Source organism: Petaurus breviceps, unplaced genomic scaffold (assembly GCF_028583685.1).
Source record: "Petaurus breviceps papuanus isolate PSGF00001 unplaced genomic scaffold, PetGlider_PUasm1.0 173, whole genome shotgun sequence".
NCBI classification, from domain to species: Eukaryota; Metazoa; Chordata; class Mammalia; order Diprotodontia; family Petauridae; genus Petaurus; species Petaurus breviceps.
In genome coordinates, this window is record NW_027185759.1 from 15914332 (window position 1) to 15934254 (window position 19923).

Genomic DNA, 19923 nt, shown 5'->3' on the forward strand with positions numbered 1-19923 from the left:
CTTGTGTGATAGCTTGTCTTGCCGTGTGTTTTCAGGGAGACTGCCGCTCCTACAGTTATGTCTGTGGCATTACCAGTAAAGACGACCCCGACTGGGACTCCCTGATGTTTCTTGCACGTCTGATCCCACGCATGTGCCACAACATTAACAGGTAGGTTTCTGGCTGCTCAGATTCTGCTCCTGTGGCAAGGCAGGGCAGAGGGCCAAGTTTAGGCTTCTTGGCAACACTGGGTACAAGGTGATACGAAGAGAACTGACTTGGAAGCACCGTATCTTGGGTTGTTCTGTTTGACCAAAGCCTTATTCCTTGACTTTTTATTTAAAAATATCTGTTGTGAAAGGGGAAAAAAAAACTAAGAAACATTTTTTAAAAATAAGATATCATATAAGATAAGATCAAGATTTTTTGATTGTTCATTATTGATATACTCTAGTAATATCTTTAACTCTGCCTGTACTTAGAATTCTTTCCTAGCAGACACTCCTCCCATCTTCGATAATAATTTTAGCAGCTACTTAGCTTGCTGGTTCTTTGGTGTATTTGGCCTGGAAGTGGAATAGAAACTGCTTTTTTTTTCTTCTTTTGCTTTAGTCTTCAAGTTTTAAGTAATTATTGGGACAGCAAATGGGATTTGCCCAAATTAGTAGTAATTTGGAAAAAAAATAATTTGAAGACAAAAAACTGGATGCCAGATCTTATAAAAATAGCACTGTGTATGTTTGTTCACATTGAATTATTATTCAGTCTAGTTTTTGGTCAGGAGGTGCCATGTTTTTCAATGTGCCTTTGCTCTCTCGGCTTGTTCTGCGGCCACAGACAAGACGAGCTCTCCTCCAAGCAGTGGCACTTGCTTGTTCTCAGTCAGTCCGCCATCCTCACTTCATGATGTGTTTAGATGACTAACAGCAAAGAAGACAAAGGGCATTTCCTGGCTTCGTTTGTATGGATTTGTTACTGAAATTCCAAATCGGCTTTTTAACACTAAGTGAACACTCCCTAACAGGATAATAGTGTTTGCAGGTGTTGCTTGGTACTCAGGGAATCAGACAGTTTAGCAAATGAAATGCAGTTGTTAGGATTTGCCTTTCAGAGCTGTGTGACTTCAAAAACAAGACAGAAGCAAGGTGTATTTTGTAGACGTGCTACTTGATATGGCATGTGGAAATGATGGGTTATTGATGGTCAAAAGATTGGCAAAGTTTGACTGCTTCTGCCTCATAGATTGGTTTTGAAGAAAGTGCTGGGAGGGTACTTGGAGATTAAGTGCAGAAGTGAGTTTCTGTTGCTGCTGGATTTATGTGGCTGCTTGTTCTCAGAAGGCTGGAGTTGCCGCTGGTGCTGGTGCAGCTCTCCGGCTCTCTTCTCCTGAACCAAAGTGGATTCTGTCCCAAACCAGAAGTTCTTGTTAGGAAAAGAAATACATTTAAACGAAGGTCATGGTAATTAGTGTTTTGCTGTCTCTGATACGTGCACCCAATGCTTTCAAAAGAAGGTGCTTTTTTAAAAAGGGAGAAATTTGAGGCAATTGAGAAGCCTGTCAACTACGTTGTGGAACCTGGGGCTCTGCTTCAGTCTGTTCTTAAGGCTCATTTCTCTGGAAGCTCTTTGAGAGGCGAGACAATAACATTCTCAGTGTATGTTTCCCCAGAGCTAGCACTGTGACTCACACAGGATAGACATTTAGAAATGCTTATGGGCCGATTTATGGTAGTCTGTGTTTTCTTCTTCCTCCCCCCCTCTCCACTGAGAAGATGGAGGTTGTCTACTCTGAGTTTCCTCTTCTCGCCTTCTTTACATTTCAGAAGCGCTTGACAGAACCCCCACCCCCTTCTTTTATGTTCCTCTCTAGCCCTTGCCAGAACCAACCACCTTATCTGTGCCCTGACCCACATCCGCTTCAAGCTTTCCCTTATCAGGCCCTCTCAGTTTATGGAGTCCTAGCCTGCTGTCTACAGACATAAACTCTCCCTCACTCTTTAAAGACCTTCCCTGAGCCCCGTGTCCCCCTGCGTCCCTGTAAGCTGTCATTTTCTGTCTTTTTCTTTGCAGGCAAACTCATGGAAAACAGCATCTGTGATCACTCCTTCCTCCTCTTCCTCCTCAAACTCTTTGTGATCCAACTTCCAGCTTCACTCAAAAGAAGTGATTTTCTCCAGTATTCCTGGCGATCTCTTAATTGCCATCTCCGATGGTCTTTTCTCAGTCCCCATCCCACTTGACCTTTTAAACACTTTCTTCTCTTGGACATTCTCTTCCCTGGCTTTTTGTCACACGCCTCATCCAGGTCTTTGGAAACCAGGGAAGAGTGTGGTCCCGACAGCCCAGAGACGGGAGAAGGCCGGCCGTGCCAGATGCCGCAGATAGTCTGAGAAGGATCAGGACTGAGAACAGAGCATCAGATCAGTGGGAACTTTGGAAAAAGCAGATTTAGTTGAGTGAAGAGGTTGGATGTCAGATTGCAGATGGTTAAGGAATGAATGAGAAGTGAGGAAATTGAGGCAATGAGTGTAAATTGCTTTTTCTAGGAGGGTCTTTAAGAAGGGGAAAATGGAGTAGGAGAAGCTTGGGATATGTTTGAAAGTGCAACAGCAGCATAACCCATAAATGGAGAAGGATTAGGAAGGAGTAGGGAGGTTGAGCACTCAGGGTCTGGGGAGTATTGGAAGAGCTAGGAGGGGACACAGAGAGGGTCTTGGCCGTGGCTTTGGGAAGGGCCACCTCACTGCCAGATGTCAGAAACTGCAGGATGGTCTGGGAGAGAAAACTCGCTAAAAGGAATTTTGAGGGGAGAAGAGAAAAGGGGGAGTTCAGGGCAGAGGGCAGAGGGAAGTGTGGCGGCTCTGAGGACAGAGGAGGCAGTTTGGAGCAGCTTCTGTGGAGAATGGGGCAGGGATCAGCTCGGGGCGGCCAGAGGATTGCTTGGTGAGGGAGCAGCCAGGGAGATTAGGTGGCACTGGTTGGGTTGCCTTTTACCTTTTTCTGGCCAGATGTTCTGTGTTTTTTGAAATCGTGCAAGGGATTTGTCACATGCTTGTTACCTGTGATCCCAGACAAGCAGCTTTTTGAGACTCAAATATCTGGGTGACATGGTTATGATTGTTGTTATTATCACAGTTATAGTCTGGAGCCAGGGTTCCCCACACACTGCCGTGTGTATCACAGTCTTCTGTTTAATTAGAAACTGAAACCTTGAGCCCAGAAAGCAGTCATCCAGTGTGCAGCCTGGGCCACCTCACACAGCAGCGTTTGTGCCTCTGGCGCAGGCTGGGCCATAAGCACTCGGCTAAGGCCTTTGGATTAGATGCCCATCTTCCACATGGCCATCGGCGACCTTCAGTCAGGGACCCTGGTGCAAAATTTAAAAGCATTAAGTCTGATAATAAAACTATTAACAGAAATGTTAGTAATGAATCTCTGAGGCCTATCCTTCTCTGCTATTTATACCAGATGCTTGGCCTTTCATTGTAACCTGTGGCTGAGGATGGTTTTCGTGGTGTAATGACTGGAGCTCTGGCCTGGGACTCGGAGGGCCCATCTTCAAGTCCTAGCTCTAAAACATCACACTCTAGCCTTAGCCATTCTCTGAACTTCTCTGAGGTTCAGTGTTCTCACCTGTAGTCCTCATGCCCCTCATACTGTTGTTGTGATCCCCAGGAAGGGCAGCACCGTGATCACAGAAGCAGCATCTAGCAAGGGTTTGACGATCATGTATTAGTGGGAGATTTTAGGCAGAGTCTCCCAAGAAATGTGAGCCAAGGCATCATCCTTTCCAGGTACTAATAGGGTATATCTCATTCTTCGACCTCTAGGGTCGTCTTTGTGTTTGGTCCCCCTGTCAAAGAGCCTCCCACAGATGTCACGCCCACCTTCTTGACCACTGGAGTGCTCAGCACGCTGCGGCAAGCTGATTTTGAGGCTCACAACATTCTCAGGGAGTCCGGTAAGGTTCTGTACGTGCTTGTCACTTGGGAGGAGAGAACCGCATGGGAAGCAGGGGTCTGCGGGGAGGATAGCCCATCATGGGCAGCTATTTGATTTGTAAAACAGGTGTCTAGGGACAAATCTCTGAAATTGTCCTTGATCAAATACATTGGTATGGATAGCTTTAAAAGTGCAGCCCCAAGAAGGGAGGGCTAAATGTGGGTCCTGTGAATGTGGGAGGCGGAGGGCATAGCTCTCTCCCCTCTCCTTCCTTCCTTTTCTGTCTGATCCCCACCAGTATTCTCACTACACCGCACCCATCCATAGCGTACAAGGCAAAGCTGTTGTTCCATTCTTTGCCTGTTTATGGTTGAAGGCAAACAGAGCTGTCTGCAGTCAATGCAGAAAGTTTGGTTTAGGGGCCTCTGGTCTCTTGGGGGCGTGGGCTAGGGTGTGGAAGTGAGCAGCCCCCTGGGCTCCACTGTGGCATGGCAGGCAAGGAGGTGTCAGCACTGGGAGGGCCTGGGCTCTTTAGGGGTGGGGTGGGGCATGGTTCTGAGAACCCCTGGATGAGAGAAGCAGGAAATGTCTCTGGGTTCATCATTTTCACCACTTTGAAGGAGACAAGTGTCCATCCTGTCTTGTACCCCACATTGTGAGTGAATAGGACAGAATACTGTGGGATTGGTAACTACCTGGGGTTGAACTGTGCCCTTGGAAAATCTGGGCTCTGGGGAGGGGATGCCAGCCTGAGCCCCAAGAGCCCGGCCTACCTGCTTCCCCCCCGCTTGGCTAGTCCGTCGACCATTCAGGGTGGGGGACTTGGTCACATTCTCCCAGTCTGACTTACTGGTCACTGTTTTGGTCTGAGTAATTTCCTATGAGGCCCTTTGTGTGGAGGGTGCAGAGAACAGGGTGGCCTTGCAGAGTATGGTACTGGATCCAGCCCTGCCTTAGAGAGGTACACTTGCTTAGCTGATTCCTTCCTTCTTCCTGCTCCCTTTTCCCCCCCGATCATTGGAGGGTCTCCCGTCCGTCCCGCCCCTGTCCCGGCCCGAGCCTTGCTATTGTCCTTCCTCCTTACCCCCAGACTCCTCTTCCTTTAAATGTGGTCGCTGTCTTTGCAGTTTTCCTGAACATTTTTCTCACTTTCCCCTAAGCTCTATTCACCCTGATCTTTTCTGTTGCTAACACAAGACTCTCCATCCACATTGTCCAGGCCTCTGCCCATCCATTCCTGATCCCTCCTCACTCCTTCTCTTCCTGCAGGATGTAGCTCTCACTCCGCCTCAGTTACTGTACCCTCTGTCACCATTAAATGGAACTATCCTTCACTTACTCTGCACGTGCTTGTTTCGTATATAGTTGGGTCAGTGTGTCTCCAGCTCCTAGCTCAGCCCTGGCACAGGGTGCTGAAGAAATGCTTCTGTCACTTGATTGCAAGTGACAGGAGGGACATGTGCAGGGCGGCTCGTGCTCGCTGTTTCATAGGCCCTTCCCTCATACACTCCTCTTTGTCTGATTAGAGTATGGGTAACATGCTCAGAAAGTGTGTGTCTTAATGACTTCAAAAACGATGTGTAAAAGGTTATTTTTGGCAAGATGGGTTTGTGGTTACTCAGAACAAGCATCTTTTACTCATCTTTTACACCTGAGTCACCTCAGACACAGTGAGGCAGACTTACTGCTTGCCTCCCCCTAGGATATGCTTGGAAGATCAGCCAGATGCCGGTGATCTTGACCCCCCTGCATTTTGACCGGGACCCTCTTCAGAAGCAGCCGTCCTGCCAGAGATCGGTGGTTATCCGAACCTTTATCACAAGTGACTTCATGACTGGTATCGCGGCAACGCCTGGCAATGAGATTCCTGTAGAGGTAACTTTATTTTCAAACTTACAGAAAGGGGCTAACGTCCTAAAACATAGCTGGCTTCTTGGCTTATGGCTGCATTCTAAGTCAGGTAATCTTTTTCAGGCCACTTAGTGTTCTGAGGTAGAAGTGGCCCAGCCTGAAGTGCTGACTCGTAGAGGGGCCCATCCACCTCGAGCTTCTTTGTTTTACTGTAGGTGGTGCTGAAGATGGTCACCGAGATTAAGAAGATCCCGGGTATTTCTCGAGTTATGTATGACTTGACATCAAAGCCCCCAGGAACTACCGAGTGGGAGTAATAAACTTCCTTTGGACCCGAGTGCTGTGTGCCGTTGAAATGATCTGAGATGTTGCCAGTGTTGACATACAGTACTGTGAGGAGGGAGCTGGGGCCGCTCCTTCCCGCTGGAGCCTGTCCTGGAGCGTCAGGCACCAGGGAAGAGCCGTGGGGGACCCTGAGGGGGCTGAGGACTTGTACGGGTAACTAGCCAGGGCGTCACGGCCTGTGCTCAGACTCATTTGACTCTTGCCTTTGTGTTCATGCATTCATTCTGTGCTGGCTCTTCCTGTTGCAGTCACAGAGTTGCCTCTTTGTTCTCTAAAGGCATACCTCTTCTGGGTGACTATGGGGGTGCTTCTGTATCCTGCTAGGGGCTTGGGGGGCTTTTGGAAGCACCTGTGATGGACTGACCGATCCATTGTGGGGGGCACAAGCCTCTGGGGAAACTAAGACAGGTGAATCGCCTTGTTCCTCCCTCCCTGGGGGTTTACCAGTCATGCCATCGCTGGCACACGAGGGTTTTGGAGCTGTAGAAGTTAGTACTTTTTGGAAAGGGGGAAGCCTTCCCAACTTCTTGGCACGTGGCACCATTCCATTTTCTAGACCTCTGGGGTAAGGACATGCCAACGTCCCCTTCACTAGTAAGAGCTTTGAGTTGTCTCAGTCTCAGATGTACTAGAATCACACAGCTTTTTAACGTTAATGTTTTTCCTAAGAATAAAAGGAGAAAATCATTTGTCTACAGCCTTTCTTGTCTCTGAGGCAGGGATGCAGATAGCGAAGGGGAGAGGCTGGCACCATCTCCTTTTAGGAGGCTGTCTTTTCCTCTCCCCAGGTAGGTGTTATCCTCTTAGAGCTGAAGCACCAGCCTGGACAGCCTAGTAGTGATCCCCAGAAGAGGGACACTCTTGGGCACTCCCTGATCCAGAGTACAGGAAGGCTAAGGAGGCACAGCTTCAGTTTGTTGTGCCGTACGGCCTAACAGCAGCTCCAGATCACAGAGACCCACAGGACAGAAAGTGCCACGTGACTGCAGCTGCGTGTGGGGGCAGGCATGAGGACTTGGAGGTCCTAGTGAAAACGTCTGCCACCTGTGGACCTACTTTGGCTTCCCAGCTGGCTTGTGCTTATGGATGATAGAAGGTGTTCTCTCCAGACTTCGTACAGAAACTCCATCTAGAGATGTTAAAGAAAAGCTCTCTAGGACTTCCCCTAATAATGTTAGCAACTTAGAGTTCAATCACCTAGGATCCACCCAAATATAAAATGATTTTGCAGTGACCACCGCCAGCAGGAAGGAGACTGAATTTTCCTGGGTTTTGAGCACTTCATCCTCCCATAACACTTTTCTCATCATTTTCAAGTTAGATTCTTCTTCAGTTGTAGGGTAACCAACCAGTGGCCTTCACAAGCAAGCCACCTGGTCTCCCTCTGGGCCTGAGTTATTAACATCTTCCTGAAGATGTGCTGACTTCCACTTATTAGGGTCTGGGGGACAGGTTAGGATACTAAAGTCTTCCTCCCACCCGATTAGCCCAAAGGACAGTGAAACCCCAGGCCTTGGGCTGACAAAGGAAGAGTTTGCTTTTCTGCCCAAATGGGAGAAACTGGGTAGTAATTGGCTTGTGCAAAGCCTCAGGGAGCTTAGTCTCTCCTGTAAAACATGGTAGTGTCAGACATTTTTTTTGCTTTTTGGAGGGTGATTGGGGTTAAGTAACTTGCCCAAGGTCACACGGCTAGTTTGTGTGTGTGTGTGTTAAGTGTCTGAGGCTGGATCCAAACTCAGTTCCTCCTGACTCCAGGGCCAGCGCTCTACTCGCTGCGCCATCTAGCCGCCCCTGGTGTCAGACTTTGGACCAACAGGGGCTAATGTACTATAAGTACTTCAGATTTCCGGGCAAGATCCCTGTTAAGTGAACTGGTCTCGTGGCTATGGCATGTTTTGTGTCTCTCGTTTGGCCCTTGAGGTCAGGAGTACCCATTTCTGGACAGGAGTTGCTGGCTTAGGAATTTGGTATCTTAAGCAAATTTGAAGAATTTCATAACAACATAACACACCTAAGACAGTCCTTGGGTACAAAAATGCCTATAATTAGGTCACATAACGTTGGTAGGACACGTTATAATTAATTTGTTCTTCACAACACCCTTTTAGTTAAGGACACCTGAGTCTCAGAGAGGTGACCACACCTTGATCACACAGCTAATCATGCGAAAAGACCCTAAATTCAAACTCAGTTCAGTGCTCTCTTGGCTATATGTTGGGCATAGTTACTTATACTATGTGAGCCTTCCTTCATCTGAATTAAAGAGGGGTGTTTTTTGGAGGACCCCTTTTAATTGAGGTAGTTATAGATGTGATGTGTCCCTACTCTTACAAATAAAGCATGGGATTGCCCTGAAGTCACACTAGCCCAACACCCGCCTCTGAAGGTGTATCCCAAGCAGACTATGGGGCAGAATTAGGAAAATTAAGCATCTCAGCATGGGTGTCTTGGTAAGGTGACCAGGAAGATGGAATGGTGCTGCCTCATCAAACTTCTGCTGCCTTATTTAGGACTAGTTGATTTTTAGGAGTGGCAGAATGTTAAAAACTTTGGGGCTTTGCTGGAGACCAAACCATCTTCATCCAGAAGACCAAGCAGCCTCTTTCTTTTCAACTCAAGACCATAGGAGTTGGGAGGGACCTCAGTGGTCATCTAGACCAAGCAGGACTTAAAAGCAAATCTTATGACAAGATGGTCATCTAGCCTTTGCTTGGAGGCCCCGCTGAAGGGGAACTCAACAGCTTCTGAGAACAGGGCATCCTAGAAGTTAGGAGACCTGTGTTTGAATCTTGCCTCTGACATTTATTAGCTGTGTGACCTTGGGTAAATTCATCGTTCTTCCCCTCCCTTCCATGCACATTCCTCTGTCTCCAAATGTCAGGAATTTCTAGGATCACCCAGTTGATCTCTTAAGGAAAACTACAACATACGTTCCCAAGTGGTGGTGGTGCTTTCATGGGCTCCCGAGGTGAATCAAGGCTGACTTCACAGTGGTTTGGTAGGATGCGAGGGAGGGGAGTCATTGTAATCCCTTTGGTAGTGACGAGAGCCAGGTCCTTCCACATGAAATAGAGAAACTAAATCCGGAAAAAGGATGTTGGCCATGGTGAAGGATAAGACGAGCTGAAATTTCCAGGTGGTTTTCAAGTCAGAGGACTTCCTGCGTGTTGGCTTTGCTGTGTGATCTCGAGCCAGTCACTTCTGGGCCGAAGGTCTGGGAAGCCCATTCCAGCTTTGTGATTTTGTCCTAATGTTGGTTTTAATTTGCTAAAACAGGAAATGGCTTGAAGTCACATAAAAGGTCAGGATCATCTCTCTCCCCGTCCCTTCCCGCTCCAGCACTCTACACCAGGAAAACTGACAGGTCTGCATGCCGATATCATGAGATGCGTTAGCGGTGGGTAATCTGACTCCATGGCAGTTTGGCCTTAGTCTTGGATGCAAAGTATAAAAACCTCTAGTCTTATCCCTTTGTTTCGCATATGAACAGACAGACCTGGGCTGGGGAGGTGACTCCTGGTCATTGGGCTTCCCACCTCATGGCAAGTCTCGGACACTCAGCTATTCACTGTCGGCATCCCCTCTGGTGGGTAAGTCTTGAATGTTGTAGAATGTTGTCTGGAGAGTTTTTCTGTTCCCTCCAAAGCCATAAGAGGTACAACCCCAAAGCTTTCCCACCTGGGTGCCCCCACTTGTCATAACCCGGGTGGAATACATATATATATATATATGTATATATATATATGCCTTTAGAGAATATAGGTTGTATAACAGTAAACTATACATGTTGTGTACCATTTAAAAAGAGGCAGTTTATGTACATTTACTAAGACCATTGTTACAACTTCCTAATGGAAAATGGAAAAAAAAAAGTGACCAACTGCTTTTGAACAGATTTGTTATAAATAAATATTTTGCCAAATGGAATAGTGTAGTAGATATTGTTGAATTGTGGAAATACTATGTATTTGTTGGCTGTGTGCTGTTAGTCTGTTCCATGTTGTTCAGGCAATAATGTTGAAATCACAATAACCTGGCTAAAATAATGTGAAATGACCCTCATCTTTCTCTTGCTGTCTTATCCTCTTGCTTTCCTGGAAGCAACAAAACTGTTTGTATATAAGACTTCCATCCTCTAATTCCTTAAGCTTTGGTGTCTGTGATAAAATGGGAGAGAGGAGGCCAAAGAGGATACTCTACAAAGAGAGGCTGAAAACACGGGAATCACGCCATCTGAGAACAGTCTGATTGGCATCCCTCGGATGGAATAGCTGAAGTTTATAATCACATGCCTATGTTATCTCATCAGATCCTGGAGATGCCATTATGAGGTGGCTAGTGCTGATATCGTGCCCATTGTACAGGTGAAGGTGAAGCTCTGAGAGGTCAGGTGACTGAGTTAGCCAAGGTCACACCATGAGGAGATGGTGGGCCTGGGCCTGGACTCATGGTTCGGTGCTCCTTGTCCTACATTAGAGGATGTTGGACTTTGATCGAGAATGTGAATATTGGACATAAAGTGGGGTGGTTTTTTATCCCTATCACCAGCGAAGGATGTGTACTCTTCCTTTCATTTTTCTTTTTTAAATTCCATGAACAAGAAGCCTTCAGATACATATGCAAACCTGCCCTGACCTCTTGCACATGCCTTTTTCTATTGGGCCAGATTTGGTTTCAGGAGCACCCTGAAGATGTCCTTATCTTTATTGATTTGATTTTAGGGTGGCTGTCTTCATGGCTGGCTGTTAATCCATCAAAAATAAGGGTTTCAGTGGTAATTTACTTGCCCTCTAATTACTGAAGGCAATCAGTCATGCTGTCCTGAAAAGAGAATCCTTAGTCCCAGTGGCCACACTCCTCTGGTATGTTTCCTTGAGGCCAAAGGCCCAGTGCCTTCAACTACCTGAGAAGTTTGGGTGTTTCAGTAGAATTGTCTTTGGTGAGGCATTCTGGCTTTATGAGAATACTTTGTGCCGAGCTTGGCGCCTTTGGTAGGCATCGGTCCAGTCAAAACTTTAAAAAATAAAATCATTTGCACCCAATGGACTCCTACATGGTTATAACTTTCATTACCCTACCACATTTCCCCCCTCTCAGAATTCAAGGCCAATTTTATAAAAAGCCATATTTCCCACCATTCATGTCCACTTTTATTTACATCAGCTTATTAATGGATTTTTAGTTCTGCTGATTTATGTGATAGGCTATAGGAAAAGCAGCTTGGAACCACTACTTTCCCGGTATCAAATGTTCCTATCTGTCATGTTCCCCTTTTTTTTTTCTTTTGCTTTTTTGGAGGGGGGAAGGTAGGACAATTGGGGTTAAGTGACTTGCCCAGGGTCTCGTGGCTAGTTTTTTTTGTGTTATGTGTCTGAGGCCGGATTTGAACCCAGGTCCTCCTGACCCCAGGGCCGGTGCTCTATTCACTGTGCCACCTAGCCGCCCCTGTGTTCACTCTTAATGTCATGACAGTGTTGCTTTAGAGGATGCATGTAGTACCTTTGTGTGATCTCCTGTGATCCACGTGGTATCAAGTTAAACTCTATGATCCTCTGTGTTACAGGAAGCCTACACTTTCCGGTACCCCTTTTGGGGCTCCATACACACACCTTGCCCAATTATACTATACATGGTTAGTATTAAGAATTTCAGATGTTTAATTTAAAATGGATAAGAACATGACAGAATAAAAGAAAAATTCCTCCCTTGGGTTCTATGAGGAACCCCCTTGGCCCTACTATGGTTGGCTGTGTTTCATCAGAGCCCCAGAACAGAAGCCATTCTATGGTGCTGACCTTTTGTTTTTAAAGGCAGATCCCACGTACCAGGAATTGTTTCTGCATCATGACCGCCAAAGGTACAAACGAGCCTCTTCGGTGTGCTTGAGTGGGCCTCATGGCAGGTCGGTGGCATTTCACAAACAGCCAGATGCGATTAGACAACAGGAGGAGATTTAGGGGGGAATTGGAGGCAAAGACACTTGAAACTGCTGCTAGCACAATTAACTTCCCTTAGCTCTGTCTGACAGTGAGTGATTAGAGAGAGGCTTAAAGCTTCACCACTGAAGGAGGGAAACTGTCAGATGTCCACATGTGCTTTTCAAGGCCAGTCTCTTAAAGCACTTAAAATAGAAACTGGGACTTCTGATTTCATTATGTTGTCTTCATTCCCCTCAGTAGGGTTAAGTTATAGCTTTTCTTCAGGTATTGTTTAGAAAGGAGTGTATATGATCCCAGCTTTGAGAGAATGAGTTTTCCTGTTTTCTTGGAATGTGTTGCAAAGATTTGATATTTAAATAACTTATCTTTATAGGAGTGGTGTAATGAACATATCGTATATGTCTGCTTGTCCATTTATATGGTATGTATGTATCCAAGTTTGGTCTATCCATTCATTCACTTTTGAACTAACCAGCAGGTGACCTTTGCTAGAATGGTCATAATTCCTAGAGGTTTGTAACAACTCCATGCTTTTTAGAATGATCTCAGCTAGAGAAGTGGTTATTTTCATCTACTGGGTTTAGAACCTTCAAAATATCTCATGTACAGAATTGTTACTCTATTTAAGGATTCCCTTGTGTCAAATAATGGGAAATAAACATGTGTACTGTATATGTTTGGGGAAATGATGGGTGGCTTTTTAAAATCTTAGAGTTAAGTGGACAACAGTTATCCCCAGCCTGCCTTGAATGTGTTTTACGGAGTTTACACAGTGTAGTTTTTTTTTTCCTACAGAGAGGAAACCAGTGCTTTGCCCATTAATTTTAAAAGGAATTTAGCTTAAAGCCTGCTAAAGGAGCATAGCTGCCCTGTATATGTTAATTTCAAGTCTCCAGTCAACTTATATGTCAACATTATTTTTAAAAAAAATTTGTACTGGGGTAATTCTCATTTAAAAAAGAAATCCTGCTTGTGAAACAATATAAAGTACTGTGAGCCTTAATTTTTATCCACAAATAAAATGTTAAATTATGTTAATGATAAATGTGTGTGGTTTTGTTATTTGTATTATAGACTAGAGGACTGTGAAGGGAATTGATTTTCATATTAATATGATATGTTTAATGAATATACTAATGATTTAGATTCCTCGGAGCTGCCTTTTTCCCCAGGAGATTCTGTCAGAGGCAAACTGCAGCTTCAAGTGATCAGTCAGCCTCCTGACATTGCTGTCACAATCCCCACATTCCTATGCCTGTGAACTCGAAGTGAAGCCAGTCAAAGACTAGAATCTGGTCCTGTGCCCCAGCAAGTGATGACCCCGAAGACTTGAAACGATCAGCCTGAGAGCTGGTCCCACAGGACTGGAGAACACCTGGATTTTCCTGTACTTATGGGCTTGGCGGGGAAACCGCTCAGGCCCTGGAAACGATGTGTGTAATCCCAGACCCCTTCCCACTTGTGATTCATGTATGTAAACTGCGTCTTTATTCCAGCATGTGGTGGTCTCCTCAGGAGAGTGTGTTCCCCACTCTGAAAATGATGAATTAAACCACTACTTGATTTCTAACAAGCTGCCTCTGACCTGCTGTTTCCATTCTTGGGTTAGAGACTGGCTCAGTGAAATTCTGTTTAACAGGACCAAATCTTGGAAGAGTTATCATAGGAAAAAAATGAGGTGTTTTTTTTTTTTAGACAATCTAGTTACGGTTTAAAACGTTCAAAACATCTGCTGTGCTCCTTAAGGTAAAGTTTCTCAGCATTAATAAACATGAGAATTATTTTAAGAACCTATTTTAATAGCATTTGGCCCTAAAGTCTGCTAATGGTTAGAAGTTTTAATAACTAGCATTTATATAGTGAGGGCAGCTAGGTTGATGCAGTCAATAGAGCATTGGGCCTAGAGTCGGACCAGAATTGGAATATGATCTCAGACACTTGCAGCCCTGTGACCCTGGGCAAGTCTCTTAAGCCCTACCTGCATAAAAGTGGAGTAGAAAATGGCAAGCAGGCCCCATGTCCTTGGAAGAAAACTCCATGAACAGTTGGTCTGTGGGGTCAACAGAGTTAAACAGACTGAACAACAGCAATCTACATACTAATTTGAAGTTTGCAAATAGTTTACAAATGTCTCCTTTGATCTTTGAAGCAACTGGGGCAGGTATGTGCTGAAATTATCCCCCTCTCCCAGATACCCCCAGTCAAACAAATGCTAAGTGACTTGCCCAGATGCTCTCTCTCCATTGTGCACAGGACCATGGGCATGGAAAGCATCTTTGTCATCTAAAGGTTTCCTGTAATTCAGGTGTGGGTTGGGACTCTGCTCCACTGGGACCCGTCACCACCATCCCTAACCCCACCCGGCTTAAGGGAGCAGCCGGTGGGCAAAGCAGGGGCTCAGGGCCCTGACCACTGCCTAGCAACAAACCTCTTAGCGACGGAGCATTATGATTTGTTGGCCACACCATCCTACCCCCTAAGTCCCACCCTCTTGCTCTCCCTATCCTTGTATCTGTATCTTCAGTCCCATTGAAGCAGGCTGCCCCCAGCCAGCCTCCATCTTCTGCTCTGTCATTCCCATCCCACCCAGCATCCCGTCTACCTGACCACCACTCTGTTCCCTCTGGAGTTTTCATTCCATGGGGAGCAAACTCTGCTTCAACTTTTCACGTTCTTTCCATCTACTCACCCTCACTGAGAACTGCCTTCTCCAACCTGTCCCTGCATTCTGTCGTCCTCTCCAGGGGAGGCTGCACATTTACTCCTCCCCTGCCTCCTCTTACACGCTGGTCTTGAAGGGAAGCTTAGGACACTACTTCCTACTACTCCTGACTGGCTTTTCGTCTCCATCATTCAGCGACCCATGCGCTTTCTAGTTGACAGCATGAAAATATCTTACCCTGTTCCAAGGATGGCTGCCACTGTCTCTCCATCCCTAGGTCATTGCCTTTCTTCAGAAGTTTGGTACCTGGCTCGGTGTGGCCCACCTCCCCTGCCCATCTTATGTTCTTGAACCACTCCTCCCTGTTGCCACTCCCTCAAGCCTCCTAACCTCCCAATTCCTCAGTCTCCTTTAATTCTAGGCTTTATTCCTTCTCCACCTCGGTTACACACCAGCTGTCACACCCTGGATATTTGTGTTCCCACTTCTAATAATTGACACTCCTCTTATCTGACAGGTCCTACCATGCCAGACCATCCCCCACCACCGACTCAGTAAACTTCAGAGATTCCCTGTTACCTTCAGGATCAAACACAAAACCACCCATTATTTGGTATTCGAAGCCCTTTGTAACCTAGCCCCCTCCTGCTTTTCCAATCTTCTTACACTTTACTTCCCATTGTCTTCTTTTGTCCAGTGACACTGGCCTCCTGGCCGTTCCATGAACAAGACCCTTCATCTCTCAACTCTGGGAATGTTCTGCAGCTGCTCCCCGACCTGCAGGGCTTTTCTTCCTCTCTGCTTAATGGCCTCCCTGGTTTCCTTTAAGTCCCAACTAAAATCCCATCTTCTGTGGGAAGCCATTTCCAACCCCATTTAATTTTAGTGCCTTTCTTGTAAAAAATATTTCCCATTCATCCTGCATATTGCTTGTTTGTGCACGCTTATTTCCTTTTTTTCTCCTCCATTAGATTGTAAGCTCCTTGAGGGCAGGGCCTGGGTTTTTTGGCCTCTTTTTTTGTATCCCCAATGCTTAGCACAGTGCCAGGCACATAGTAGACATTAATAAGTGGTTACTGACTTGGTCAGTTATCTGACCATAATTTCCTTTTGTAATGATACAAGTGTGTTAGCATGGGGTCTAGTCACTGCTAACGCTTTATACTATAAACACCCCCATGATCACATTTGGATCCACACATCTCTCTATGAGTATGATACATTTTCTCTCTGGTTTTTACATGTTCTTCCAATATGCCCTCAGCACTAGCAGATCCAAGTTCCCTGATAGGCACCCACAACATGGCAACATTCAGACTCTCTCAGGATCTTAGGACTAAGTCCTTTGAGGGGAAATACACTTCCCCTCAAGCCTCCATTTAATGTGATTTTTGTCTACAAGCAGTCACACTAATGACACTTTTAAATCTTAAACATGATCATTCACCTAAGGTTAAAAAATACACGGCAAATACATAAATAATAAAATATTGCATTATATATACACATGTATACGTGATATATGCACATGTATACAGGTGATATGATACATGGTAGTTTTAAATAGACACGGCACACGGATATATGAATGCATACATTTGAGGTGTGCATACATGTACATCGACACGTGTATACACACATGTATATTTTATTTTGTGTGTAGATGTGTTTGTGTCCAGATCCCACTTCTACAATAGCTATAAGTGAAAAGTGGACTTCCATCTAAAGGATTCTGGCAAGGAGGCAAAAGAGGGAGACAATGGCCAGGCTCAGGGAAACTCCTCTCTGGACTGCAGGTTTCCATGTTACTGGTAATTTGGGAACATCGAAACCAGATGAAGCTGCTTTTCTGCTGCTGACCTCTTCAGCCGGGGAAATCTCTCCTCAAACAGAGCCTTTATAAGCTCTTTCAATTACCCATCATCCTTAAAGGGTGTTTAGAAAGTGTTAGTTCTGTTATGTGAAGAGCAGCTCTTTCTGAGCCAGGAAACCTTGCTGGAGTGTTTCTATCTGAGCTAAACGGATCCTTCCCTTCACTTGGATGAGATGCCGTCCAGTCAGAATGGAGCTCACTATAACATGGTTCTGGTTCATTCTCACTTGGGCACCACCTCTTCAAGCCAGAGCTGGCATCAGAGTAAGAAGCCCCCCCAAAACTTCCCCTTTCTTCATTGGCTAATGATGCCAATTCTCTCTGACCACTCAAGAATTACACTCAGCTGAAACCTTTCAGCAGACTGCTTCTGTGTTATATCTCAGACTCATTAGCCTCACTTTGTTTCCTCTCTACCTGCTGTTATTTTGAGGGATGTCTCTTGCCCTTTTGTTGTGTTCAGTGGCTTATGTGAGAGTTTCCTTCCTGACTCTCTGTGAGCTCCCTCTTCTCCCATTCTATTCTCTTGACATCATCTCCCTTTCTCTCTTTCTTTCCCTTAGTCTCTGGTGATCCTTTTCCCATCTTACATCAGATTGCTACCTCTCTCATACCTGTATCATTCTTTCTGTCTCTATCTCTGTGCTGTCTCTCTTTTTTCCAGATCTCCAAATCAGCCTTTTTTCTATCATATAATTTTCTTCCCTACTGCCTACAAACATGTCAGAATCTCCTTCAACATTAAAAAAATTTCACCAGACCCTACCAATACCTTGTAGCTATCATTCTCCATCTTTCCTCCCTTTCTTTGTCAAATTTCTAGGGGAGACAAGGCTATGGACACTCATTACCTCCACTTTGCAATCTGGCTTCCAACCTTATTCCTCAACAGAAACTTCTCTTTGCAAAGTTACCAGTGATGTCTGAATTGCCAGAACAAATGGTATTTTCTCAGTCTTCATCCTTCCTGACCTCTCTGCTGCGTTTGACACTGTTAGGCACTCTTTCTTCCTGGTTGCACTTTCTTCTTCAGGATTTCATGACCTTTGCTCCTAGTTCTCTCCCTACTGGAGGGACCATTCCTGCTAAATCCCTTTTGTGGTCCTCCTAACTGGTTACTCCTGAAAGTGCTGTCATGGGCCCTTTCTTTCTCTCAACTTTTTTCTCTTGATGACCTCATCAATTCCCATGATTTTAAGTATTTCTATGGAAATGACTTCTAATTTTTTAGCCTTTTGCCTGAGTTTCAGTCCAGCATCACCACCTGACCTTTCAGACTAGATGTCCCAGAAACTTCTCCAACTAAACATGACCGAAGCAGGGCTTATAATCTTTCCCCGCAAATCCCCCCTTTTTCCACACTAATTTATTTGTCATCATTCTTCCGATCTCTCAGGGTTGTGACCTTGATGTTGGTCTTGATGCCTCAATCTCCCTTGACCCCACATTTCCAGTCACTTACCAATATGTCATTTCTGTCTTTGCAAGATGTCTCTAATCCCACCCCTTCTTTATATTCACAGCCACCATTTCAGTTTATCACCTCTGACCTTCGTTATCCATCCCACATACTGCTGCTGCCAAAAATAATTTTTCTTAAGTACAGATTCACTTCTCTTTCCAAAGTTATCAATGATCTCTTAATTGCCAAATCAAGTGGCATTTTCCAAGTGGTATTTTAAGTAACCCCTTGACTCTCCTACTCAATCAACCCCAATGTTTTCTGCTTTGTTCTCAATAAAACATGAAGTTGTCTGCTTGAGTTTCAAAGCCATGCACAACCTAGTCCCAAACTATCTTTATGATCTCACTGGACATTACTCCCCACCTCATACTCTGAGTTACAGCCAAACCAGTCTTCTCTCTTTTCCTCATACAGGACACTTCATCTCTTGGCTATAGGTCTTTGCATTAGTTATTCCCCACACCAGCAACTTACTACCTTTTTACCTCTGCCTTCTAGAGGCCCTCTCTTCCTTCAGGACACAGGTTGAGCACCACCTTATTTAGGGTAAAGGAAGAAAACTAACTTTTTAAGCACCTACTGTGTGTCAGTCACTATGCTAAGAGCTTTACAAATATTATATCATTTGATCTTTATGAAGCTTTTCTTGATCCTTCTAGTTATTAGTGTTATCCTCAATGACTTTTTATTTAGCAACCTGGTATTTATTTTGTATTTATTCTGCTTATATTTATTCTTGATATAATTATGTATGTACTTGTTTCCATTATAGAATATACTCAGCATACAGTAGGCACTTAATAAATGCTTGTTGGTTGATTATTGACTGACCGACTAAATGTGAGAATGTTTCTAAAGGGAAGAAAGATCCTTAGTTTCCCTGGTCAGGCTACAGGAGGCCCAGCCCTGACTGAGACACACCATTGGTTATCTTCATGATTTTGTCAGGGCTGCTTGATCACATTAAGAGTTTCAGTAATGACAAATCAGTCAGTTCCTTCTCTAGATAGAGAAAGTCCAGGATACATAGGTCTTAATAAAATCTATTTCAGATCCCAATAGTTTGTCAGGTGGAGAGATATCTCACGGCTGGTCTCCACTTTATGAGTTCTATCTTTTCTTAATAATGTATGAAGTCATTCAAGAAAGGAATGTGAAAAAATTTGTCTGCCAGGCAATGGTTCTCTTTGAAATTAATTATTAAAGATTAATGACTATCAAAGAATAATGATGGTGTTCAGCATAAATGTGTCTCACTTTGTCAGTATCACAGAAAATTTCTTTGATTTCTCTGCTTGGATCCTTTCCTTGGTGTAAAAATGTTATTCCTTGGAATCATAGTTGGGATTTCCATTCAGTCGGGTTGAGTTGTCAGCCTGACATCTTCCTGCTGGTGGCTCAGGCAGGAGGTTCAGTGAGCTCCTCCTCAGTGAGTAGAAGACTTTTCCTCATTGCCCATAGTGCTAGATGCAATACCGCCCAGATCAAGGATGGGGGAGAGCTCAGGAAAACTTTATTCTTGCCACTTCTCTTGTTTTCAGTGAAACTAATTTTCTTTCCCCTGCCCATGTTTGTCTCCTCTAATTTTTCTCTTCATAATCCATCTTCCTCATGGCTGCTGAGCTGATATTCCTACAACGCAGATCTCACCATGTCACTCCCCTAATCAGAAACATTCAGTGGCTCCCATTCCTCAGCATTCCATTGAAAGCCTTCCATAATATGGCTGCCATCTACCTATCTAGTCTTGTTTCCTGTTACTCCACCTTATACCATCTCTGTTCCCATCAAACTGATGTACAGCTGTTCCTCACAGTTTCTAGCCCATCTCTGAACTGCATCCTCTTCTCATTTTACATCTTCAAA

General features: G+C 44.9%; 1 protein-coding gene across 1 annotated transcript in view; it reads left to right on the forward strand.

Moving 5' to 3' along the window:
* The window catches only part of GMPS (guanine monophosphate synthase), a 77112-nt gene extending 64010 nt beyond the window's left edge, over positions 1-13102 (forward strand). Inside the window, exons 14-17 of the mRNA XM_069083439.1 lie at positions 36-151; positions 3811-3941; positions 5625-5797; positions 5989-13102. Of these exons, the coding sequence (XP_068939540.1) occupies positions 36-151; positions 3811-3941; positions 5625-5797; positions 5989-6090 (522 nt within the window). The 3' untranslated portion in view covers positions 6091-13102. The remainder of the gene's footprint in view (positions 1-35; positions 152-3810; positions 3942-5624; positions 5798-5988) is intronic.
* Positions 13103-19923: the final 6821 nt, after the last annotated feature.